This window comes from Mustela putorius, unplaced genomic scaffold, assembly GCF_011764305.1.
Source record: "Mustela putorius furo isolate JIRA1106 unplaced genomic scaffold, ASM1176430v1.1 tig00000166_pilon_pilon_pilon, whole genome shotgun sequence".
Lineage (NCBI taxonomy): Eukaryota > Metazoa > Chordata > Mammalia > Carnivora > Mustelidae > Mustela > Mustela putorius.
In genome coordinates this window covers 3,703,920-3,730,613 of record NW_025421301.1, presented here as the reverse complement: position 1 = coordinate 3,730,613, position 26,694 = coordinate 3,703,920, and the positions used below count along the sequence as shown (strand labels likewise).

The following is a 26,694-nucleotide window of genomic DNA, read 5'->3' as shown; positions in this document are numbered from 1 at the left end:
AGAGTAATTGACATCTTTTAAGAGACATGGCCAAAGGGAAGGGAAGTAAGGGCAAAAGTGAACTATTGGGACTTCATCAAGATCAAAAGCTTTTGTACAGGAAAGGAAATAATCAACAGAACCAAAAGACAACTGACAGAATGGGAGAAGATATTTGTAAATGACATATCAGATAAAGGGCTAGTATCTAAAATATATAAAGAACTTATCAAACTCAACACCCAAAATCAAATAACCCAATAAGAAATGGGCAGAAGATAAGAACAGACATTTCTCCAATGAAGACATGCAAATGGCCAAAAGACACATGAAAAAGTGCTCAACATCCCTCTGCATCAGGGAAATACAAATCAAAACTACCACCAATCAGAACGGCTAAAATTAACCAGTCAGGAAATGACAGGTGTTGGCAAGGGTGCAGAGAAAGGGGAACCCTCTTACACTGCTGGTGGGAAGGCAATCTGGTGTAGCCACTCTGGAAAACAGTATGGAAGTTCCTCATAAAGTTGAAAATAAAGCTACCCTATGACCAAGCAAACTAGGGATTTACCACAAAGATACAAATGTAGTGATCTGAAGGGGCACCTGCAACCCTAACATCTACAGTAGCAATATCCACAATAGCCAAACTATGGGGAAAAACCTAGATGTCCATCAACAGATGAATGGATAAAGAATATGTGGGGTAGGGGTGTGTGTGTGTGTGTGTGTGTGTGTGTGTGTGTGTGTGTGTGTAATGGAATACTATGCAGCCATCAAAAAACAAAATCTTGCCATTTGGAATGATGTGGGTGGAACTACATGGTATTACACTAAGTGAAATAAGTCAATCAGAGAAAGACAATTATCATATGATCTCTCTGGTATGAGGAATTTGAGAGGCAGAATGCAGGGTTGTTGGGGTTTAGGGAGGGGAAAATGAAACAAGATGGGATTGGGAGGAAGACAAACCATTAGAAATCCTTAGTCTAAGGAAACAAACTAAGGGTTACTGGAGGGTGTAGGGCGGGGATAAGGTGGCTGGGTGATGGACACTGGGGAGGGTATGTGCTATGGTGAGTGCTGAGAAATGTGTAAGCCTAATGATTCACAGACCTAGACCCCTGGAGCAAATAATACATTATATGTTAATTTAAAAAAAGGTATTCATAAAGCTTCCTACCTGCTCTTCTATCATTTCTTTCGACATCAATACAAAACACAGGTATTCTCTCTTTTTTCTCTTTCCTTTCAGAGGAAGGATCTTCAAAAAAGTCTACATATGGAATGCTAATTTTCCATGCAGCAAGGTTTCGGGGAGTATTAGGTGTGCTCACAGCTTCCACTGGAGAATCATCTTCCATTACAACAATACCTTCTTCAATCTGGAAAAAAATCATCATGAAAAATGTAGTATACCCAGGTCCTTTAGACCTACAGCACACAAGATACAATTATAAAGAGTATATCCATATAAATTCCGTAATTTTCAAATACAAAACTTTTGAAATTAGGTGATACCAAATTTTCTACTAAAAATATAAAAATTAAAAATTAAAAACAACAAATTACTAGCATCAACTCCAGGTTTTATTACATCACCTACATATGAAAATTCCATAGAAAAGAGAAAATAGGCACTTCAGAGATTAAAGATATTGAAAATATACAAATACAGAAAAACATTTAACTATGGTAATAAGAAGTAAAAATTAATGGACTGATATTTTTCACTCTGATATGTATCGAGAGTCACAGAACAATTTTAACTAAGTACAAATGGTCACCAACTTATGACAATTCAACTTATGATTTTTCAATTTTACTGTAATGCCAAAGCGATATGCATTGAGTAAAAACTATACTTCGAAGTTTGAATTTTTATTTTTTCCTAGGCTAACAGTGTGTTGTGTGATAATCTCTTGTGATACTGGGCGGTGGCAGCAAGCTACAGCTCTCAGCCACTCAATCACAAAGGTAAACAACCAATTACACCGACAGTCATCCTGTACCCAAATAGCCATTCTTTCTCACTTTCAGTATAGTATTCAGTAAGTTACATGAGATAGTCAACACTTTATTATAAAATAGGCCTTGTGTTAGATGATTTTGCCCAACTGTAGGCTAATAGAAGTGTTTTGAGCTTGTTTAAGGTAGGCTAGGCTAAGCTATGATGTCCAGTAGGCTAGTTGTATTAAATGCCATTTTCAGCATTGCGTCAGGCTCTCTGCTCAGCAGAGTCTGCTTTTCCCTCTACCTCCACCCACCACTTGTGCACATGCTCTCTTTTTCTCTCTCTCAAATAAATAAAACCTTTTAAAATTTTTAAAAAAAATTGGGGCGCCTGGGTGGCTCAGTGGGTTAAAGCCTCTGCCTTCGGCTCAGGTCATGATCCCAGGATCCTGGGATCGAGCCCCACATCGGGCTCTCTGCTCAGCGGGAAGCCTGCTTCTTTTCCTCTCTCTCTCTGCCTGCCTCTCTGCCTATTTGTGATCTCTGTCTGTCAAATAAATAATTTTTTTAAAAAATAGTAAAATTAAAAAAAATAAATAAATGCATTTTCAACTTACAACAGATTTATCAGAATGAATCACCACTGTAAGCTAAGGAAGAGCTATAATTCCATTTCTGGAAATGTAATCTAATAAAATTATTTATTCTAAGTAAATTTTTTTTAAATTGTGGCAAAGGCACAAGTATAAATATATTCACTGCAGCTAAGTAATATGAAAAATGAAAAATGACCTGAAAGGGACCCACCTCCATAGAATTCTTTTTTTATCTCTTGGTTTCTAAAATTTTAATAATATATATGCTTTAAAGAAGTATTTTAAAATATTATTTGAATAATTTTTTAAAAAGAAATTTTAAACATGTTCTAGAAATATACATACAGAAAGAAGGAAAAACTGTATTTCATTAAATTAGAAGAGAACCTCTGAATTAACACATTAAGAAACCTGATCACCTATACATCTCAAACTCATGTTAAAGAGGACAAAATGTTACAGATAAACACATCCACCTTGAACATACTTTTGTATGTTTTATTTATTTATTTGGCAGAGAGAGAGGGAACACAAGCAGGGAGTGGGCATTTCCATCACACATTATTCTCTCTGTTTTTCTTTCAGTTATATAAAGAGATAACCTTGTCTCTTTATATAACTGGGAGAAGCAGGCCTCCCACTGATCCCAGGACCCTGGGATCATGACCCGGGCTTAAGGCAGACACTTAACAACTGAGCCACCCAGGCGCCCCTTGAACATACTTCTTTAAGACAATGAGTCAAAAACTGTGCACACTGAAGAAAATTCTGAATAGTCTACTCAGGGCAAATGAGTAGTAGGAAGATTTCTTTCCAGAATTTTAGCAACCTATCTTCACTCTCAGTTCTACCTTTTCCCCACACCTGGCAGTCACCTCTTGTCTAAGTGAATTCCTTCCCTCCCCCAAACAATCCCTTAGCAATTACCTTTTCTGTTCTTGTCCTAAAATGGCTTTCTATAATCTCTAATAAGGCTATTAGTGATCTTAGAAGGACCTCTTAATACCCTACTAAAAAGAAAAAGTCTTAAAGTCCTAAAAAGAAAAAAAGAAACTATAAAAACAGATTGTATGAATTGGTTTTTGCCTTTTCTGGGACAAGGTTATCTCTTTATATAACTGAAAGAAAAACAGAGAGAATAATGTGTGATGGAAATGCCCACTCCACTACTTGAACCTGAGGTACAGAGTAGCATTTTCTATGGCTATTACAACTGTATTTTTGTTAATGGATTAAGCTTCTGAGATATCAGAAGGGTAACTGATCATAAAATGACAGATAATTTGTTTAACAAGCTGACTAAACACCAAAAATAGGGCACCTGGCTGGCTCAGTCAGTAAAGCACATGACTCCTGATCTCAACATTATAGGCTTTAAAAAAGAAAAATAGACATTCTTAAATAAAAAGTCCCCCAAACTCAACCTAAGAAACAAAATGAGTAAATAAAATTCTTAGCAACATAAAAATATCCATGAAACAAAGGATAAATTGTTTAAAATGTATTACTGTTACTGTTACCATTTAAATGGTATTTATATCAAAAAAGTTTAATGAATAATCTCTAGAACAGTATTTTTCTAAAGAATTTTCAGGGCTTCCTTTAATGTTATTTGAAAGTAAGTTAATATTATAAACCAAGATTTAATGTAAAGGAAAATAAAGTACTTTTTTGTTTTCATATAGATCTTCCCTCTACCAAAAGGATGGAGAATAAGGGTGGCAGAGGATAAGGAAATCTAATGTTTTCTTAGGAAATCTAATGTTTCTCATTAGTATCTTTTACTATATGAAGATAACTGCCAAAATACCAATGGGCATATTATATTCCAGAAGTTTATTTGCAAATCAGTTCTTAACATGGACAGATAAACACTTTCAAATATATTCAATTTTATGCAGTGAACTTTGGTTCCCAGGCCAGCATACACATGTCAATCTAATCCATAATTTACATTCATACATTTAAAAGAACTGATGCTATTACAATACTGTACAGTGCTTATTATGCTAACCATATGCTAGGCACTGTGCTAAGTGTTTCGTGCATATTACTGGTTTAATCCTCACAACACCCTTACCTAAGCTAGATACTTTCATCCCCATTTCACATGTGAGGAAACCAAGTCACAATAAAATTAAGAAACTTATCCAAGGTCACATTGTAAGGAGGCACTGCCACCAAGTGATCACATCAAGGTTTCTAAAAGAAATGTCTTCTAAGTTCCAAATGTGAATTACACACCACTTTAGTAGGAGTCTGGCCATTTCCCTTTCCCCTAAACTTCCTCAACAAGAGAGAGATTTCTCAACGTCCCACAGATTAGAGCTAGCACAGTACTGGGCTACCTGGTTGGCTCAGTTGGATGAACATGCAACTCTTGATCTTGGGGTCATGAGTTCAAGCCCCACGTTGGGGTTAGAGATTACTTAAAAAAATAAACTTGAAAAAAAAAAAACCTAGCACAGTGCCCTCTAAATCCTAACTGATACCACCTTAGTCTGGGTCAATAGTCTATTCACCCACACCTGCTCTTTTAGAGTATTAGAGGTTAGTTTGCTCCCTTCTTTACTTTTCCTTACCACTATCTTTGCTTCTAAATCAAGAATCTTCTTCTTCTTCGGGCCACTATAAAACAGAACTCTCTCAGTTTTTTTAAAAAGACTATCCTCCTATTCCTAAAGCAAACACACACACACACACACACACACACCCCGAAAACAAAAACAGCTTATGTATCAAGTAATCACAGAAAACAAAAAATAAGAAGTGTATCTTCCCAAACAAAATTATGTTTTGGAAAGTTCACAATAACATGGGTAAATGCTTTCATTGTAATATGAAGTAGGAAGAGAGTAGGATAGCAACCTACATACATAATGTAGTCTAATCTATGTGGATGAGAAAGGAAAGGGTTTTTGTTGTTGTTGTATTTTAAATCACCAAAACGTTAACAGAAGTGCTTACTGAGTGGCAGGGTTATGGGTGGTATTTTTAAATTTGTTTCCACTTTTCCATATTATTAAAAAACTGAGATGGGGCGCCTGGGTGGCTCAGTCATTAAGCATCTGCCTTCGGCTCGGGTCATGATCCCAGAGTCCTGGGATCGAGCTCCACATAGGGCTCCCTGCTCAGACAGAAGTCTGCTTCTCCCTCTCCCTGCTTGTATTCCCTCTCTCATTGTCTCTGTGTCAAATAAATAAATAAAATATTTTTTTAAAAATAAAAATAAAATAAAAACTAAGTCTATAATATGCTTAAAATTTTTAAAATACATAAGTAAACATTATTTTGAAAAAAGACTACCTCCTCTGGTCTACTGTCTTTCTTCTACCCATACTTTTAAAAAAACACAAGGGCATAAACAGAAAAAACAATGTTATATTTGGATTACCTAAGAAGGGAAAAAAAAGAATTAATATTTTCTTCCACTTAAATTATGAAGAATCAATGAATTTCCTTAACAATTCATCATGCAATGGGACAGAGGTCAAAAGGAAGGAGTGAGAGGAAAAACAGGTTTATATACTCTTCCCTCCCCTATTCTTTCTTCTTGGTCATTGCCAATCCAATCACACAATCCATCCCTTTTGATATCCAGGTTAGTAAATCCCTTAAGGTCAAAGTCTCTATCTTAATCATCCTTTTATCCCCACTGCTCAGTCATTAAGGAGCAAAACAAGCATCCAGGAACTCTTAATAAAGATTTGTTCAACAAACAAAAAGCACAGATGAGACAGTATGTGTCTTTATGGATCTAACTGGTAGGGAAAACAATCATAAACATATAATTTCAAATACAACTTTTGGGTGCATGCTTTCACATGTGATCTAACAAGGGGCACAAAGGGGAAATGTTCAATTCTACCTGAGGACCCAAGTAAGGACTTAAGGGAAGCAGCTGGATTCTGAATGTTAAGGATGAATTTTCTAAGTAAATAATGGAAGGGAATTCAAAGGAGAGCATGTGCAATCATCACAGAGATAAAACTGCATGGTGGGTGTAAGGTGCAGATTCCTAAATCTACCAGAAATCTTGTTAAAATGCAAACTGGTTCCGTAGGTCTAAGATGGAACCAGAGATTCTGGACTTTTAATAAGCTCCCAAGTAATACTGATGGTGTTGATACATCAATCACGGTTTGAGTATCAAGGAGTAAGGGGATTTATCAACAATTCTGTCTGCCTAGACCAGATGGTTAGAAAGAGTTAAGATCAGGATACAAGGGGCACCTGGGTGGCTCAGTGCGTTAAGCCTCTGCCTTCGGCTCAGGTCATGATCTCAAGGTCCTGGGATCCAACCCCGCATCAGGTTCCCTGCTCAGTGGGGAGCCTGCTTCCCTCTCTCTCTGCCTACTTGTGAACTCTCTCTCTCTCTCTCTCTCTCTGTTAAATAAATAAATAAAATCTTAAAAAAAAAAAAAAGAGATCAGGATACAAAACAAAAGCCTAACTACAAGATGGTAAATTGTCTATCAGATCTATCGCAGCTAAGCAAAACTTATCCTTGCCTTAACAAGCAGTTAATTTAGTGCTCAGGATCTTTACAAATTAGATTAGCACCATGAAACTATAATAACTAGTGAAAAAAATATGGGATAGAAAAGAAGTCTAAAATAAGTAAAATAAAGGGGAGAGAAAATAGAAAATAAGCAATTTTTATGCCATTGTAGGTCTGAATTCATACATATATTAAATTGAAGAATTTTTACTTACAAAGTCATCTTCACCTTCAGCTAACCCATAATTAGGCAACATAGCTCCTTCCATTGTAGTACTTTTAAATACTCCTTTAATTTTGCTACCTATTCTGCTGATTCCAAATGATTCTCCTCTTTTCTGGGTGCTCCTAAACATTAAACAAAAATGTATCAAGTTCATAGCAAATTATCACGACAGTCTAGTTTACTCTAAGCAATAAAAATAACTGTGAAAAGGGTAAACTGGAGATAGAACTAACATAACTTTTTGGAGTTCTTAGTCATAGACAGCGTCCCAACATCTCAGAAGCCAAAAGTGACAGAACATTTAAGGTTTAAATTTGGAGGTAGGAATAAATGGGGCAATATTCACTAATAAATGTTTGAAATTCACCTACTTAAAACATTAACTGAACTAAAATGTTTAAGAGATGAGAGCCCCCTAGTGGTACATAGTTCTTACTACCATACATATTTTGAAATAGCATAAAAAATGTGGTTAAGATCAACATTCAAAAAAAGTATTGATTTAGAACTGTACTGCTAGAATAACATAGTGTAACAGAAAAAATATATAAAACTATGACCTTCTCAGTCCTTCATTTTTAGACAGACCTTAACAAAAAAATTCTGTCCTCTGTGACTGAAAATTTTTAAGCAAATTTCAACTTTATAATCATACACTCAAAAGAGGAATGAAGTATAAAGTGCGAAGTAACAAAAAATATCAATCTTCAAAGTAACCAAAAAGAAAAAAGATAAAATGCCATAGAGAAGGGGGAAAATGCCAAAGGGAATGGTTAGCAATAAACATAAGCAAACGCAGCCTAAGGAAGCAGCCTGCTCTGACATCACATATTAAATGTTGGTTTCATAATTTTTTCAAAAGTAAATTTCTAAAAGCAGAAAAGCTGGAAAGCAACAACAAAAAATAAGCCAAAACACAGCAAAAACTTCCTCCATAACAGCCTACTGTGCCATGTTTCAACAAAGAAAAGCAGAACTTTTACTCAGTTTAAAACTCATGCTCATTATGTAATGTTGCCTGAACAACAGATACCCAAACAAAAATGACTATTTTTAAATCCTAAAAAGTTTGCTTTGGGTGCTTAACTTAATGGATAGCTATTATTCCTAAAAGAAAAATTTATTTACTGAAATAATGCAACAATTTCAGAAATAAAAATAAATTGATCAAGTTTCAAATATGCCTGGTACATTAATAACATGTGCATTTTGTTTACATGTCTAAGGAGCAAATCAAACTTATTTTAAAACTGGAAAAACTCGGGGCGCCTGGGTAGCTAGGTGGGTCGAGCCTCTGCCTTCAGCTCAGGTCATGATCTCAGGGTCCTGGGATCTAGCCCTGCATTGGGCTCTCTGCTTGGCGAGGAGCCTGCTTCCCCCTTCTCTCTGCCTGCTCCTCTGCCTACTTGTGATCTCTCTCTCTCTCTGTCAAATTAATTAATTAATTAATTAAAATCTTGGGAAAAAAAACTGGACTCAAATAAGCAGTTAGTAGTTAAAAAAATGTAGAAGATTATTTAAACAAGCATCCAATCAGTGTTTTTTTTTAATCCAGAACTATAAACACAATTCTCTCTGATAGAGTGTTTCCAAAACCAATTATGAAAATGTTAACAAAATATTATTAAAATCTCTAGAATTTAGATAGATTATAAAAAATTGGGCTTTTTGAAATCTGATTATCAAAAACAAAAATCTCACTTCTGTTTATCCCCAGAAATACACAAATACTGTACTTCTTGCTTTTAAAAAAAGTTCTTTAAACACAAGTTATTTTAAAAGTAATATAGCAAAACCAATAACAAAAAAAAGAATAGCTTTGAACAGCTGGATACTAGCTTATCATTTTATTTTAAACTGACATTTTTATTTTATGACATATATCATGCTATTTCAAAAAGGAGATATCCAGGGGGCCCTGGCCTGCTCAGTTGGTAGAGCATGAGACTTGATCTCAGGGTTGTGAGTTCAATCTCCACCTTGGGTGTGGAGTTTACTTCAAAAAATAGATAAAATAAAATCTTAAAAAAAAAAAAAAAAGGAGATATCTAGAATCAAATTAGAGGTTGATTTTAAAATGATATCCTAGGGACACCTGGTGGCTAAGTAGGTTAAGCCTCTGCCTTGGGCTCAGGTCACAATCCCAGGGTCCTCAGATACATGAGGCTCATTGCTTGGCAGGGAGCCTGCCCCTCCCCCTGCTTCTGCTCTTTCTCTCTCTTTCCCTCTCTCAAATAAAATAAAATCTTAAAAAAATAAAATAAAAGGATAGCCCACAAATAAAATAAGATGAAAATAGAGAGGGAGGCAAACCATAAGAGACTCTTAACTATAGGAAACAAACTAGGGAGGTAGCTGGAGGATGGAGTAATTGGATGATGCTGCCTTAAGGAGAGCATATGATGAGTCCTGGGTGTTGTACGCAACTGATGAATCACTAAATTCTACCCCTGAAACTAATAATACAGTATATGTTAACTAAATTGAATTTAAATCGTTTTTAAATAAATAAATAAAAGGATATCTCAAATAGCTGATATAATGGCAGTAGTAATAGCAGTGTTTCTTTTTTCCCTTTTTGTTGTACTTTTTAAGTTATTTTGGGTATACTTTCTGAACTTAAACAGATAATTTATATAGAAAAAAAAATCACATGCTGTCTCAAGACTTACCGAAAATCATCCAAACTTAGGCTACCTCTGCAGTAACAGATATGTGAAATTATATAAGGAAAGGAGAGAGAAAGAAAGCCCAGATATTAAAAAAGTTTCACTTTAGAACACAAAATAAAATTTAAAAGCTTTAAAAGTTACACAACTGGATAGCATTCATTTTTGCAAAGAATGTGTATAACAAAATAAAGGAAAGAGAAAGCACCATGGCTGTTCAGGAGGGAACTGGGCGTATGAATTCTAGCTCATTAAAAAAAAAGTTCTTAAACTAGTATGTCATGAAATATCTGTTATTTTTTGCCCTCACTTAGACACACCATTTGTTTGATATGGTGGAAAGTCTGCAGAGACTAAGCCACCAAAAATTTGGCACAGAAAACAAGCTCAGTGTTGTCCAACATGAAATTCAAGTCCATATTAGATTTATTATGTGTGCTTCACACATTCTGAAATATATGTTTTAAGCTAAGAAACAAAGTGAACAAAAAAAAAAATCCCTAAATATATTTTTTAAGCCATCCTTTGAGTATGGAAGAAACAGAACAAGCTAACATTAATATGCATTAAAATTTTTACTTTTAAAATAAAATTAAACAGAATATAGACATAAAATATATGAATTAATATTATACATATTTTAAGTCACTTAGCAAATTAGCAATGCTACTCTAAATTTTCAATAAAAGAACATTAAGTAAGTCTTTTTCTTATTTTATATAGGTAAATGAATAAGTATCACAGAAGCAGAGTCCTGACAAGACTGATAGTTAACATTAAAGTCAGGTCAATATAAAGAAAAACATACTTTTAAAGACCATAATCAGTACCCACAATGAAAAAAGTCCATATTTTCTTTCTGTTCATTTTATATTTTAAAGAAAGCAAAATTAATGTAGTATGTTGAAGACAACCAGGTGTTCTCAAAGTGGCAAAGAAAGCTTTCCAGCTCTGAAGTGATGACACTGACTTAGCTCCTCAGCAGGTTTATAAGATCAAAGAACCACTTCCTCTTAAATAGTCCTATACAGGAGAGTGATTAGGCTTAATATTCTACTATGGCACTCCAAACATTCTGAATATAAACAGAAATAAATTCCACCTGCTTCTCAAATGATTCTGGAAAATTTAATAAAACTCTAAAAAGTATTTAAATCAAAGAAGAGATATTTTAATTGGGTAAAGTATGCTGTTTTAAATAACAAGGATAGAATTTTTGTTAAGTAAAGTCAGTGTTTCACAATTGTAATATATAAAGTCAATAATCAAAAAATTCATACCCGTTTCTACATCCCTTGGTTATGTCCAAAAACACAATATATTCTCCCCATGGCTAAGGTTTTCACATTTTCCCTCGTACAATCTAAAAATTTACTCCAGTTTCTGACCTACTTTGCACCACATCTCCAATTTATTTATATATTAGATTCTTGCTCAAACAACCTGGAAGGTGTTGAAAGCAACGTGAATATTCTGTGGATTTATAGATTTGATATCTGTGTCAATTTTGTACATACAACAACATAAGGGCAAATCAAGACATTACTTATCCAGTTATAAATGGATTAAGTTCTCTTTTCTGTTATTTCTCTGAGTTATATAACTGCACACATATATTTCCAGAAAGCAAGAAGGGAAACAGAGAAAAAACTCTCCACATTTGTAACCAGTAAGTACTCAAATGAAAAATATTCTCTGGGGGGGAAAAAAAAAACCTGTCTAAAATTGAGTTATCTGTAGATTTCATCTATGCATGTAGTCTATGTACCAAGGCAATGGTGTGTTGTCTTAAGTTTTTCTAAAAGAATTTCAGGCATTTCCTGGTTACTCTATATTGTACAACTCTACAATTACTTAATAAAATGTCTTGTCTACTTGTGTAGCAATGGAACCAGAGAGTCAAAGAAAAACAGACTAAGAAAGAAAATACTATCATAAGAATAATTTGTATCAATAATTACAAAAACAAACCATACAGATGACTTATCATACCTACCTGTTCAATTTTGAATTGCGTGTTGGTGATTCTGCACCTCTTAAAAGTTGCCTGAAATACTTTAAAAAAAATTATGATTAAACCATTTTATATTAAAACACGCTATTTTACCTTACTACTTTCCACTTTAAAGAAAATTTAAATCAAGTGAAAACAACCATAGGCAAATAGAGTTAAGGATTATAATACTGCAAATGGAGAAATTTAGGCAATTTGATTTCCACATCTGTGAATAATATATGTAAAAGATGAGTGGAGTTTCTGCATCATGACAGTATTACAAAGCCACTCAGGCATATGTCAAATGAGGTAGACCAATTTGGCCACAATTTTTACAGTAAACTTCTAATCTCCATTAGTTTCTGTAGTGAAAGAGTATTTTTTTTTAATTAATCATGTTTTAGTTTTGTTATTTGAATCACTCTATTGATATCAAAGCCACTATTAAATTTTGATGTAAATTCCTTAAACAAGATTAATATTTTGACTTACTTCATCACTGTGGCAGAACATAGGTGTAAACACATTCTCCAAAAGAGACAGTACATGTTCATATGCTTCAAAAAGACATCTCATAGTTTGAAGTTTCACAACATCTATATACGGGCCTTCAGCAACTATTAAGAAAAAGTAATATTGTAAAAATTGTTTAAGAATACCATAAATACATCATGTATTAGTTTAAAATACAGTGAAAGAACATACAAACAGTTTTTGCAGAAAAGCCACTTGTAAGGTATAAAAATCAAACAAGGATAAGGAACCAGAACCACCAAGCTCCAGTTTTGGCAAGTGTTAGTTATGTGAATTGTGAGTAAATTTCTTCATGAAAGCTTTCATCCTTTTAGTTAAACAGGATAATGGCTACCTATGCACCTCACACAGCTCTTATAATAATAAACACTGAATACAGGAGAAAACTCTGTAAACATTAATAGTTGTAAAAGGGCTATAGTCTCACCACATCTTTGACTTACTTTTCTGAATCTCTTCTACAATAAAGGGATCAAATCGAATTTTGTCTATACTTTCATCCAAACAGTATGTTTTATAAATCTTCTGCAACTCTTCATGAAGAGACAGCATTTCATCATTTGATAACTCTGGTCGTAAAATTCTATCATTGAACTCCTCTAACAAATTAGGGCAAAGTAAGAAAAAATGAATTATTTCAATATAACATGATATAATGTAATATAATTTATAACATAACATAATACTGTTCCCAGTCTAACTGTAATCAATACTAAAAGCAACAATTACAATCTATTCATCATTTTAAGCTTTCTAAAAAAATTTAATTGGAAATAAAACTACTACCCAGATGAAAGAGAAACTCAGTTACCCAAATATTTTATGATAATATAAAATATGTAAATACTTGCATAGCAATATGAATTTCTAAAATTTAGATTAGTGTATTTAAAGAACATATTTTATACCAAGGGTCTTTAATACTTTGAAATCCAATTAACTAAACAGTGAAACCTAAGGCTTTTTTAAGCTCCAGTCAATATTTTTAAACAATACTTCCATCTATCATGGAGACTACACACTACTAATGAGGCTGAGTATATGAACAAATTAATCTTTTTTTCTAAAATCACAGATGATGCAGTAGAATAGACAAAATATTAACTGCCTTTCCTTACTACAAGAGATATTAACATGGACTTCATCCCCTAATTTTTAATTATTCAACTGATAAACAGAGAGGAAAGGAAGTAGTTTTTTTTAAAAAAGGAATAGAACATATATGATTTTGGGACAACAGCAAATTCATATAATTAGAGCCTTGAAGGGAAAAGAAAAAAAATGAGGTAGAATATCTGAAGAGATAAAATACAAGAAATTTCTTTCTTTTTTTTTTTTTTTTGAAAATTTTTAGGGAAGGAGAGAGAGCGTGAGTGGTGGGAGAATGGGGGGAGGAGGACTGGAGGAGAGAAAAGAACTGATCCCAAACACGCTCCACACCCAGAATAGAGCCCAACACAGGGCTCAACCTCACGACTGAGAGATCCTGATCAGAACAAAAACCCAAGAGTCAGACATTTAAATGCTTTAGCCACCCAGGCACCTCAACAGCCAAGAAGTTTCAAAAGTGATGAAAGACACCAACTTATATACTCAACTCAGTAAAATCCAAGCAGAACATACAAAAAGAAAAATACATAGTATAGTCAAATTTCTGAGAACCAAAAATTAAGAGAAAACTGTAAAACCAACCAGGGAGAAAGGCAATATTATAGAGAGGGGTGCATACATAAGAATGGTAGGTAATTTCACCTTAGAAGGAACAGAATTGGGGCACCTGGGTGGCTCAGTCGGATCAAGTGTCCAAATCTTGATTTCACCTCAGATCATTATCTCAGGGTGCTGAAAGTAAAACCTGTCAACCTAAAATTCCATATTTCATAAAAATACCCATCAAAATGAAGACAAAATAAACATCTTTCCAAAATGACAAAAACTCATAGTCCAATATGGCAGAGGAGTAGGAGGTCTTAGTTTCCTCTAGTCTCATGGAATTTAGCTAGATAGCTATCATATAATTTTGAACACCTGAGAACTCAACCAAGGATCTAAGGAAAGAATAGCTGTTACTCTACATATAGAAAGACAACCACTTTCTGAAAGAATAACAAGAGAGAAAAACACACCTCAAGAAAGAACAAAAGAGGCAATACTGCCAGGGACTTAATCATTATGGATATAAGTAAGATGTCAGAACTGAGTTCAGAAAAATGATTTAAAAGATACTAGTGGGCTTGAAAAAAGCATAGAAGACACAAGAGAATCCTTTCCTGGAGAAATAAAAGAATAAAATCTAATCAAGTCAAAATCAAAAAGGCTATTAATGAGATACAATAAAAAAATGGAGGCTCTAACTGCTAGGATAAATGAGGCAAAAGAGAGAATTAGTGATAGAGGAGACAAAATGATGGATAATAAAGCAGCTGAGAAAAAGAGAGATAAACAACTACTGCATCATGAAGGGAGAACTTGAGAGATACCATAAAGCAAAACAGTGTTAGAATAATTGAGATCCCAGAAGAAGAGGAAGGCAGAGGCAGAAGGTATTTGCAGCAAATTATAGCAGAGAACTTCTCTAATCTGGGAAAGGGAGCAGGCATTTAAGTCCAGGAGGTACAGAGAATCCTCCTCAAAATCATTAAAAACAGGTCAACACCTCAGGGCGCCTGGTTGGCTCAGTGGGTTAAAGCCTCTGCCTTTGGCTCAGGTCATGATCCCAGGGTCCTGGGATCGAACCCCGCGTCGGACTCTCCGCTCGGCGGAGAGCCTGCTTCCTCCTCCCTCTCTCTCTGCCTGCCTCTCTGCCTACTTGTGATCTCTGTCTGTCAAATAAATAAAATAAAAATCTTTAAAAAAAAAAATAGGTCAACACCTCGACATAGAATAGTGAAGCTTGCAAATCTCAGAGACAAAGAGAAACTCCTGAGAGTAGCTCGGGACAAGAGGTCAGTAACCTACAAGCACAGAAATATTAGACTGACAACAGACCTAACCACAGAGACCGGCAGACCAGAAAGGACTGGTAATGATATATTCAGGGTGTTAAATGAGAACAATATGCAGCCAAGAATACTTTATTCAGCAAGGATGTCATTCAAAATAAAAAGAGAGATAAAAAGCTTCCAGGACAAATAGAAACTAAAAGAATTTGTGATCACTAAACAACCTCTACAAGAAATACTAAAGGCTATCCCTTAAGTAAAGAGAGAGGCCAAAATTAACGTACCAGAAAGGAACAGACAATATATAGAAAGTGGCTTTATAGCTAATACAAGAGCACTAAATTCCTATCTTTCAATAGTTATTCTGAAGGTAAATGGGCTTAATGCCACAATCAACAGGATATTGAATGGATATTGGAATTGCTAAAAGAGCAATACCCATTGATATGCTGTCTGCAAGAGACTCATTTTAGATCACAGATGCCTCCAGATGGAACGTGAGGGGGTGGACAACCATTTATCATGGTAATCAACATCAAAAGAAAGCTGGGATAGCAATCCTTATATCAGACAAACTCGATTTTAAGCCAAGAACTGTAATAAAAGATGGGGAAGGACACTATTATCATAATTAAAGGGTCTATCAAACAAGAGTATCTAACAGTTGTAAATATTTATGACCCTAATATGGGGCATAAATTATATAAAGCAATTAATAACAAAATTAAAGAAACACACTGATAATAATACAATAATAGGAGGGGACTTTAACACCCCCCCTCACTGCAATGGACAGATCATCTAAGCAGAATATCAACAAGGAAACAAGAACTTTGAAGGACACACCGGACCAGATAGAGTACACAGATATATCCAGAACAGTCTATCATAAAGCAACAGAATACATATTCTTCTCAAGCATACATGGAACATTCTACAGAATAGACCACATACTGGGTCACAAATCAAGTCTCAACTGGTACCAAAGACTGGACTCAATCCTTGCATATTTTCAGACCACAAAGCTTTGAAACTTGAACTAATCACAAAAGGAAATTTGGAAAGAACTCAAATATATGGAGACTAAAGACCACTCTACTAAACAATGAGTTTAGCAACCAGAAAATTAAAGGATTTAAAAATTCATGGAGGGGCACCTGGGAGGCTCGTTGGTTAAGCATCAGCCTTCAGCTCAGATCATGATCTCAGAGTTCTGGGATTAAGCTCCATGTCAGGCTTCTCTGCTCAACAGAGAGCCCGCTTTTCCCTCTCTCTCTGCCCCTCCCCATGCTTCTGCATGCATGCACTCTCTCAAATAAATACATAAAATCTTTTAAAAAATTCATGGAAACAAATGAAAATGAAAACTCAACTGTTCAAAACCTTTGGGATTCAGCAAAGGCAGTCCTAAGGGGGAAGTATTTAGCAATACAAGGCTTTCACAAGAAACAAGAAAGGTCTCAAATATAAAACCTAACCTTATACCTAGAGAAGAGCTGGAGAAAGAACAGCAAATAAAGCTCAAATCCAACAGGAGAAGAGAATTAATAAAGATTAAAGCAAAAATCAATGAAACAGAAACCAAAAGAACAGTAGAACAGAAAACTAGGAGATGGTTCTCTAAAAGGATTAATAAGATTGTTAAACCCATGGCCAGACTTACCAAAAAGAAAAGACAAAGGACCAAATGAATAAAATCATGAATGAAAGAGGAGAAATCAATAAAAACCAAAGAAATACAAACAATTATAAGAACATATTATAAGCAACAATATGCCAACAAATTAGGCAATCAGGAAGAAATGGATGCATTCCTAGAGACATATAAACTACCAAAATTGAAACAGGAAGAAACAGAAAACCTGGACAGACCCATAACCAGCAAGGAATTGTAGTCATCAAAAATCTTCCAACAAACAAGAGTCCAGGGCCGGATGGCTTTCAAGGGGAATTCTACCAAACACTTAAAAAAGAATTAATGCCTATTCTCCTGAAGCTGTTTCAAAAAATAAAAATGGAAGGAAAACTTCCAAACTCTATGAGGCCAGCATTAACTTAATCCCCAAACCAGACAAAGACCCCCACAAAAAAGGAGAATTACAGACCAATATCCCTGATGAACATGGATGCAAAAATTCTCACCAAGATACTAGCCAATAGGATACAACAGTACAAAGGATTATTCACCATGACCAACTGTGATTTATTCCTGGATTGCAAGGTTGGTTCAACATCCACAAATCAATCAATGAGAGATGCTATTTTAATAGAGAAAGGGCAAGAACCATATGATCCTCTCAAAAGATGCAGACAAAGCATTTGTCAAAGTACAGCATTCTTTCTCTTCATAGTATAAGGATAGAGGGAACATACCTCAATATCATAAAAACCATCTATGAAAAGCCCACAACAAATATCATTCTCAATGGGGAAAAACTGAGAGCTTTTCCCTTAAGATCAGGAACATGGCAGGGATGCCCATTCTCAAAACTGCTGTTCAACATAGTACTGGCAGTCCTACCCTCAGCAATCAGACAACAAAAAGGAATAAAAGGAACCCAAATTAGCAAAGAAGAAGTTAAACTTTTACTCTTAGCAGATGACAGTATACTCTGTGTGGAAAACCCAAAAGACTCCATCCCCAAAACTGCTAAAACTCATACAGGAATTCAGCAAAGTGGCAGGACATAAAATAAATGCACAGAAGTTAGCTGCATTTCTATACACTAACAATGAAACAGGAAAAAAAGAGAAATTAAGGAGTTGATCCCATGTACAAATACACCCAAAAACATAAGATACCTAAGAATAAACCTAACCAAAGAGGTAAAGAATCTATACTTTAGGAACTACAGAACATTTATAAAAGAAATTGAGGAAGACACAAAATGGAAAAAATTCCATGTTCATTCAATGCAATCCCTATCAAAATACCACCAATCTGTTTGACAGAGCTGAAACAAATAATCCTAAAATTTGTATGGAACCAAAAAAGACTCTGAATAGCCAAAGGAATATTGAAAAGGAACACCAAAGCTGGCAGCATCACAATCCTGGCCTTTAAACTCTATTACAAAACTGTAAATATCAAGATGGTATGGTATTGGCAAAAAAACCAGACACAGAGATTAATGGGCCCAGAAATGGACCCTCAACTCTACAGTCAATTCATCTTCAACAAAGTAGGGAAGAATATCCACTGGAAAAAAGACAGTCTCTTCAACAAATGGTGATGCGAAAATTGGACAGCCACAGGAGAAAAATGAAACTGGACCATTTCCTTACACCACACACAAAAACAGGCTCAAAATAGACAATGAAAGATGTAAATGTGAGACAGGAATCCATCAAAATCCTAAAGAACATAGGGAGCAACCTCTGTGACCTTAGCCACAGCAATTTCTTGCTAAACACATCTCCAAAGGCAAGGGAAACAAAGGCAAAAATGAACTACTGATACTTCAAGATCAAAAGCTTTTGCATAGCAGAGCAAACAGTCAACAAAACCAAAAGACAACAGACAGAATGAGAGTAGATATTTGCAAATGTCTTACCAGATAAAGGGCTAGTATCTAAAAATCTATAAAGTACTTATCAAACTCAACACCCAAAGAACAAATAATCCAGTCAAAAAATGGGCAGAAGACAAGAACAGACATTTCTCCAATGAAGACATCCAAATGGCCAACACACACTAAAAAAGTTCTCCACATCACTCAGCATCAGGGAAATACAAATCAAAACCACAATGACATACTACCTCATACCAGTCAGAATGTCAAAAATTAAGTCAGGAAATGACAGATGATGAGGATGTGGAGAAAGGGGAACCCTCTCACTCTGCTGGTGAGAATGCAAGCTGGTGCAGCCACTCTGGAAAACAGTATGGAAGCTCCTCACAAAGTTGAAAACAAAGCTACCCTATGACCCAGCAAGGGCACTACTAGGGATTTACCCCAAAGATACAAATGTAATGATCTGAAGGGACAACTGCCACCCCAACATTTATAGCAGCAATGTCCACAATAGCCAAACTATGGAAAGAGCCCACATGTCCACTGACAGATGAATGCATAAAGAAGATGTGGTGTATGTGTGTGTGTGTGTATGTGTGTGTGTGTGTGTGTGTGTATATATATTTTTTTTTAATGGAATACTAATCAGCCACCAAAAATATGAAATCTTGCCAAATGCAACAACGTGGATAGAACCAGAGGGCATTATGCTAAGCAAAATAAGTCAATCAAAGAAAGATAATTATCACATGATCTCACTTCATATGTGGAATTCAAGAAACAAAACAGAGGATCATAGGAAAAGAGGGAGAAAAATAAAACAAGACAAAATCAGAGCCAGAGACAAACCATGAGAGACTTCTAACTAAAGGAAACAAACTGAGGATTGCTAGAGGAGAAATGGGTGGGGAGAAGGGGTAACTGGGTGAAGGAGGGCACGTGATGTAATGAGCATTAGGTGTTACAGAAGACTGATGAATCACTTACCTCTACCTCTGAAAACAGTAATACTTATATGTTAATTAACTGAATTTAAATTTAAAAGAAAGACAAAAACTAAGAAAATTTACCTCCACTGGATTGGTACTACAATGTAAAAAAAATATTGCTTTCAGCAGAAGAGAAAAGCAGAAAGAAAACAGAAACCTGGTTCTGCAGAATGAGGTAAAAAGACCCAGGAAGGTAAATATACCAATAATTTAAGGGCCGAAATGGGGGAGGTGTGCATGTGTGGAGGGTTTGAAGAAGAAATACCAATGTACTGTAGAGTTTATAGCCTACACAGAATTAAAATATGTAACATTACATCAGGCAGAAGAGGGTAACTGGAAGTACCCTGAATTTCTTAAAGTGTTCCTGAAGCAGTTAAGTATTTTTAAATCAAGACTGTGATAAATACTGACGTGTAATCTCAGAGCAACCACTAAAGCAAAGAGAAGAGCACAGAAAGAGACATGAAATCAACAGAAGAGATAAAATGGAATACTAAAAAATAGTCAAATAATCCAAAAAAAGGAAGGAAAGGAGTAAAAGAATAAAGAATATACAGAAGAAATACAAAATAAACACTAAGATCAAAGACTTAACAATAAACCTATAATAATTACATTAAGTATAAAGGTACACGACATGCCCCAACTAGAAAGCAAAGATTACAAAACTAAATTTCTTATTAAAAAGATTCTGGGCGCCTGGGTGGCTCAGTTGGTTGAACGACTGCCTTCAGCTCAGGTCATGATCCCAGACTTCCAGGATCGAGTCCCGCATCGGGCTCCCAGCTCTTTGGGGAGTCTGCTTCTCCCTCTGACCTTCTCCTCTCTCATGCTCTCTCTCACTCATTCTCTCATGAATAAATAAATAAAAGCTTTAAAAAAAAAAAAATTCAACTCCAGGGGGGCGAGTAAGTGGCTCAGTGGGTTAAAGCCTCTGCCTTCCGCTCAGGTCAGGATCCCAGGGTCCTGGAATGGAGTCCCACATCAGGCTCTCTGCTCAGTGAGGAGCCTGTTTCCCCAACCCCCTGCTTCTTTCTCTGCCCACTTGTGATCTCTCTGTCAAATAAATAAATAAAATCTTTTTTAAAAATAAATAAATAGGGACGCCTGGGTGGTTCAGTTGGTTAAGCAGCTGCCTTCGGCTCAGGTCATGATCCCAGCGTCCTGGGATCGAGTCCCACATCGGGCTCCTTGCTCAGCAGGGAGCCTGCTTCTCCCTCTGCCTCTGCCTGCCATTCTGTCTGCCTGTGCTCGCTCTCTCCCTCTCTCTGATAAATAAATAAAATCTTTAAATATAAATAAATAAATAAAAAGAGTCAACTCTATGCGGTTTGTAAGAAATATTATCCAATTTAATCATATAGAAAAAGACATATAATGCAAGCCCCTTTGTGAAAAAGACAGTGTAGCTATATTAATCTCAAACCAGGCTGACTTCAAGACAGAGAATTACCAGAAATAAAGAGCATTTTATAATGATAAAAGGACAAATTCATCATAAACACATAACAATCCTGTGTCTGCACCTAATAAAGTTCAAAATACATGGAAAAATTATAAAACTAAAGGTAAAAATAGCAAATCCATTAAGAAATCAGAAAGAATACAGAATATTTTTAGACAATCCATCAACTTAACCTAATTGACATTTACAGAAAACTACCTAACACAACAAAACAGAAGTTCTTCTCACATGTACAGGGAACATTCTTTAAGACAGACCACATGGATGAACCATAAAACAAGTTCCAATAAATTTCAAAAGACTGAATCACACAGAGTATGTTGTCTGATCAGACCAGTATTTTTTTAAAGCTTTATTTACTTATTTGAGAGAGAGCCAGCACACGTGTGCTTAAGTTGGGGTGAGGGGAGAGCAGAGGGCAAGGGAGAGAGAACCCTCAAGCAGACTCCCCAGTAAGCATGGACACCCCCCCCCCAATGCAGGGCTCAATCCCTAGGCCCTGAGATCATGACCAGAGTTGAAATCAAGAGTCAGATGTTTAACTGACTGAGCCACCCAGGTGCCTTAATGAGAACAGTATTAGATTAGAAAACCATCACAGGAAAGTATCTTAAAAATCCCCAAATGTTGGTAAAATAAAGCCAAAAAATAAACCAGAGGTAAATTTTAAAATATTTAAAACTTAATTATAATAAAAACACCAGATATTTGGGGGCACCTGGCAGGCTTAGTCAGTAAAGCATACAACTCTTGATCTCAGGGTCCTGAGTTCAAGTACCACATTGGTTACATGCTTCTCCCTCTCCCTCTGCCGGCTGCTCCTCTTGCTTGTGCTCTCTGTTAAATAAATAGGTAAATTTTTTTAAAAAATCTAAAACTCCAAAATTTTAGAATTTAGCTATGGCAATTCATAGAGAAAAATTTATAGTTTTAAAAAAGCCTATATTCAAAAAGAAGATAGAGGGCGCCTGGGTGGCTCAGTGGGTTAAGCCGCTGCCTTCGGCTCAGGTCATGATCTCAGGGTCCTGGGATCGAGGCCCGCATCGGGCTCTCTGCTCAGCGGGGAGCCTGCTTCCCTCTCTCTCTCTCTGCCTGCCTCTCTGTCTACTTGTGATCTCTCTCGGTTAAAAAAAAAAAAAAAAAAAAGATAGAAATAAAATTAAGAAGCCAGAAAAAGAGATGTAAGTTAAACTCAAGGTAAGTAGAAATAATAAAAATAAGAGTGGAAAATTAGCAAATCAAAAATATTAATAGATATGATAAAATCCCTAGCAATATAGGTTAAGAAAAAAGAAAATACAAATTACCAATAAAGAGAGGACATCATTATAACTCCACAATAAGGTAACAATGGAAATAATTCGGTGACGATAAAACAGGTTACTGAGATGCATTAAAACCATTCAAGGGCACCTGGGTGGCTCATGGGTTAAAGCCTCTGCCTTCAACTCGGGTCGTATTCTCAGGGTCCTGGGATTGAGCCCCACATTGGGCTCTCTGCTAGGCAGGGAGCCTGCTTCCACCTCTCTCTCTGCCTGACCCTCTGCCTGCTTGTGATCTCTCTCTCTGAGAGAGAGAGATAATAAATACATAAAATACATAAAATCTTTAAAAAAAATTCAAAAAAATTTAATATTAATTCATGATTTTAAAAAAAAAAAAAAAACCCTCTCAGCAAACCAGGAAGAGAAGGAAACTTTCCCAATCTGACCAAGGGTATCTACCAAAAAAACAAAAAAGCAAAAAAGCAAAACAAAAAACCATAATTAATGGTACAACACTAAGTGATATCCCCCTAAGATCAGGAACAAAGCAAGAATGCCAACTTTTACTGCTTCGGTTCAACATTATAGTAAAAGTCCTAGCCACTGCAACGGGCAATAAAAAGAAATAAAATGCTTAAACACTATAAAGGAAAAAGTAAAATTGTATTTGCAAATGACATAATTACGTACATAAAAAATCTTAAGGAAATGTACAAAAAAGCTACCAGAACTATTAAATGAATGTAGCAATGGCAGAGGATATAAAGTCAATATGCAAAAAAATCAATTCTATTCTGTTTATTAGCCACAATTTAAAAATTATTTTAAATACCACACACAAATACTTCAGAAAACATAAAGACCTACAGTGAAAACTATGAAACTTTATAGAAAGAAATTAAATAAGGCTGAAATGAATGGAAAAATATTCCATGTTCATATGCTGGAAACCCAAATCCTGTTAAGATGGCGTTACTCCCTGAGCTGATCTATACTACTGATTTAATGCAATTCCAATAAAAAAAACTCCAGGGGCCTCTGTGCTGCTCAGTGGGTTGGGGCCTCTGCCTTCAGCTCAGGTCATGATCCCAGGGTCCTGGAATGGAGCCCGGCATCCGGCTCTCTGCTCATCGGGAGCCTGCTTCCCCTCCTCTCTCTGCCTGCCTCTCTGCCTACTTGTGATCTCTTGTCAAACAAATAAATAAAATCCTTAAAAAAAAACAAAGAAAGACAGAAAAATTTTGGCAAACAGGATTAGAATAAGAATTTAGGATTAGATTAAGAATATGTATTCTTAATCTTAAACACTTCCAGGTACAAAGATAATATGACTGGCCAATAAGCATATTATAAAGTGCTCAACACTAGTCATTAGGGAAATGCAAATTAAAAGCACAGTAAGATAACACCACACACCCTTTAAAACGGGTAAAATTAAAAAGATAAACACTACCAAATTTTGGTCAAGGTATGGAACAACCAGAATCTCACACATCTGCTAGAAAAAATAAAATAGTACAACCACTCTGAAAAACAACTTAGCAGTTTCTTATAAAAAAAAAAATATGTATCCACCCTGTGACCCAGCAATTCTACTTCCAGTTATTAAACATATGCCCAACAGAAAGCCTTACACAAGAATGTGCACAGCAATTTCATTCATAATAGCTCAAAAGTGAAAGCAGTCCAGATATACTCATCCACAAGGAAGGTAAATTAAAAAACAAACAAAAAACATGGTACACTCATACGAAAGAATACTAGTCAACAACAACAAAAAAGAGCAAAATATTCCTCTACACAACATGAACTCATCTTAAAAAGCATTACCCTGACTCAATGAAACCAGGCACCAAAGAGTACATACCATATACTCCATTTATATAAGGAAACTGTATAGGCAAAACTAATCTGTGGTGAGAGAAACAAGACCTATGATCGCTAGGGCACGAGTGGGAGTATCTGGGAGGGGCCTTAATTTTCTGGGGTGATGGAAATGTTCTACATCTTGATAAAAGTGTAGGCTACACAGATGTATAGATTTGTCAAAACTGATCAAACTGCATTTAAGTTCTTTGAGTTTCACTGTGTAAATAATATCTCAATTTTTTTAAGGTATATTTTAAAAAGAAGTTAGTTGATTGAAGTCAGTTTTAAGTTATGCTCCTGTCTGGAAAGGAGTGGACACTTTTAAGAAACAACTCAAAAGTGATATGAGAGTATCTAGGTAAAATGAAAATCAGTACAATGACAACTACAAAATCAGATCTGATCTAAACATTCAAATGTATTTAAAATCTAATAAATAAAAAGTGAAATAATGACTTCAGTAAGTGCACAGGTAAGCCTCACCCACAGTCAGACATATTTGCAATACATGCACTGCTCCTTCTTGTTTCAGAAAGTTCATAAAACGAAATAAGAGATCTTGCTGCTCTCTGATGTGCTTCAATTCTAACTTCAGCACCTTGATACAATATGGGAGAAGAGCAGTTAAGACCATGTAAACACGTGATAAAATTGTTCATATCAAAAATAATATATATTATTGCTAAAAGTACTTACAGATGGCTTTTTATTTCTAGGTTCTGCAAATTTCTGCAAGAATGGAACCAAAGGGGAAGGCAGTTCAGTTGCTTTTTCAGGCTTTGGAGAAAGAGAATTTATTAGTTCAATAAAGGTGCTATGTGCTTTTGACAGATATGAATCAAAATTCATACTTAATGCTCAATACTTACTGGACTGTCATCTATGAAGATGATAAGCAAATGATTCACAGTATCCTAATGGAAAATAATACACACAGGTGAAAACAATTCCATTACTATATTCTGCCTAAAATTCTCAAAGCTTTTTTAATATTGTGAAAGTCTCTAGAAAAATGAAGAAGCAAATGGAACAGGTGCAAAGTGTTTGCACACATGTAACACAGAGGGACTTTAAAAAATCTGTCGTGCAGGGGGTGCCTGGGTGCCTCAGTCGGTTGAGCATCTGACTCTAGGTTTTGCCTCAGGTCATGATCTCAAGGTTGTGGGACTCAGTCCCATGTCAGGCTCCACACTCAGCAGGGAGTCTGCTTAGGATTCTCTCCCTCTCCCTCTGCCCCTGGCCCCAGCTCATGCTCACACTGTCTCTCAAATAATTTTTGTAAATGTGATGCAGGGTTTCACTTTTAGAGAAGTGGGCAAAGAAAAGTTATTCTGACTTCAGCATTTAAAATGTTTATGAATTATTCCTGTTTCTTCAAAATCTTACTGGCTCAAAAATAAAAGCAACTCAAGTGTCCATCAGTAGATGCATAAATAGCAAAATATGGTATATACCTACAATGGAATACTATACAGCCTTGATAAAGAATGAAATTCTAATATATGCTACAACATGGATGAATCTTGGGGACATTATGCTAAGGGAAATAAGGCAGTCACAAAAAGACAATAACGCATGGGCCCACGTATATGAAGTATCAGAGTAGTCAAATTCATAGAGATAGGTTAGTATGTTGGTGGTTGCCAGGGGATTAGAGGGAAGAAGAATGGAGAATTATTAATGGGTACAGAATTTTAGTTTTGTACAATGGAAAGTGTTCTAGAGATGGGTAGTAGTGATGGTTGCTCAATAATGAATGTATTTAATACCACTTAACTGAACATATAAAAACATTTAATATGATAAACTTTATGTTACATGTATTTTATCACAATTTAAAACCATTTTTTAAGCCTTACTGGATCAGCTAGGAAATCCAAAGAAGGAAGGAACACCGAACCAGAAAGGATCTCTCTTAAAAGCAAGGTCAGGGATCTGAAAAAACAAACAATATTGCGCATGTTTAGTAATTTACATCACTTCTTACCTAGAGATCTTGTTAAAATGCAGACTATGATTCAGTAGGTATGCCCCAAGATCCTGCATTTCTAAAAAACTCCCAAGTAATGCTCATTCTAATGGTTCGCAGACCATACTTAGATTCTTGAACTGGCTAAAAGAGAGTACTGTTTAAGAGAAAAAAGCATTTCCTTAAAGGGAGGGATCTGGGTGAGCATTAGAAAACACACCCC

The 26,694-nt window shown here is 35.5% G+C and overlaps 1 protein-coding gene across 6 annotated transcripts in view; it reads right to left on the bottom strand.

Annotated features, from left to right (window-relative positions):
* Positions 1 to 26,694, bottom strand: part of SNX14 (sorting nexin 14) — a 99,493-nt gene that overhangs the window by 35,108 nt on the left and 37,691 nt on the right. For 4 of the 6 annotated variants that reach the window (XM_045075864.1, XM_004773580.3, XM_004773582.3 and 1 more), the window contains exons 9-18: positions 26,362 to 26,437; positions 25,372 to 25,416; positions 25,199 to 25,279; positions 24,986 to 25,100; positions 12,898 to 13,053; positions 12,413 to 12,537; positions 11,921 to 11,979; positions 9,928 to 9,954; positions 7,245 to 7,377; positions 1,163 to 1,364 (exon numbers count right to left, since the gene is read on the bottom strand). In XM_045075864.1, the coding sequence (XP_044931799.1) occupies positions 1,163 to 1,364; positions 7,245 to 7,377; positions 9,928 to 9,954; positions 11,921 to 11,979; positions 12,413 to 12,537; positions 12,898 to 13,053; positions 24,986 to 25,100; positions 25,199 to 25,279; positions 25,372 to 25,416; positions 26,362 to 26,437 (1,019 nt within the window). The remainder of the gene's footprint in view (positions 1 to 1,162; positions 1,365 to 7,244; positions 7,378 to 9,927; positions 9,955 to 11,920; positions 11,980 to 12,412; positions 12,538 to 12,897; positions 13,054 to 24,985; positions 25,101 to 25,198; positions 25,280 to 25,371; positions 25,417 to 26,361; positions 26,438 to 26,694) is intronic. The other 2 variants (XM_004773583.3, XM_045075865.1) reach the window with 1 other exon arrangement.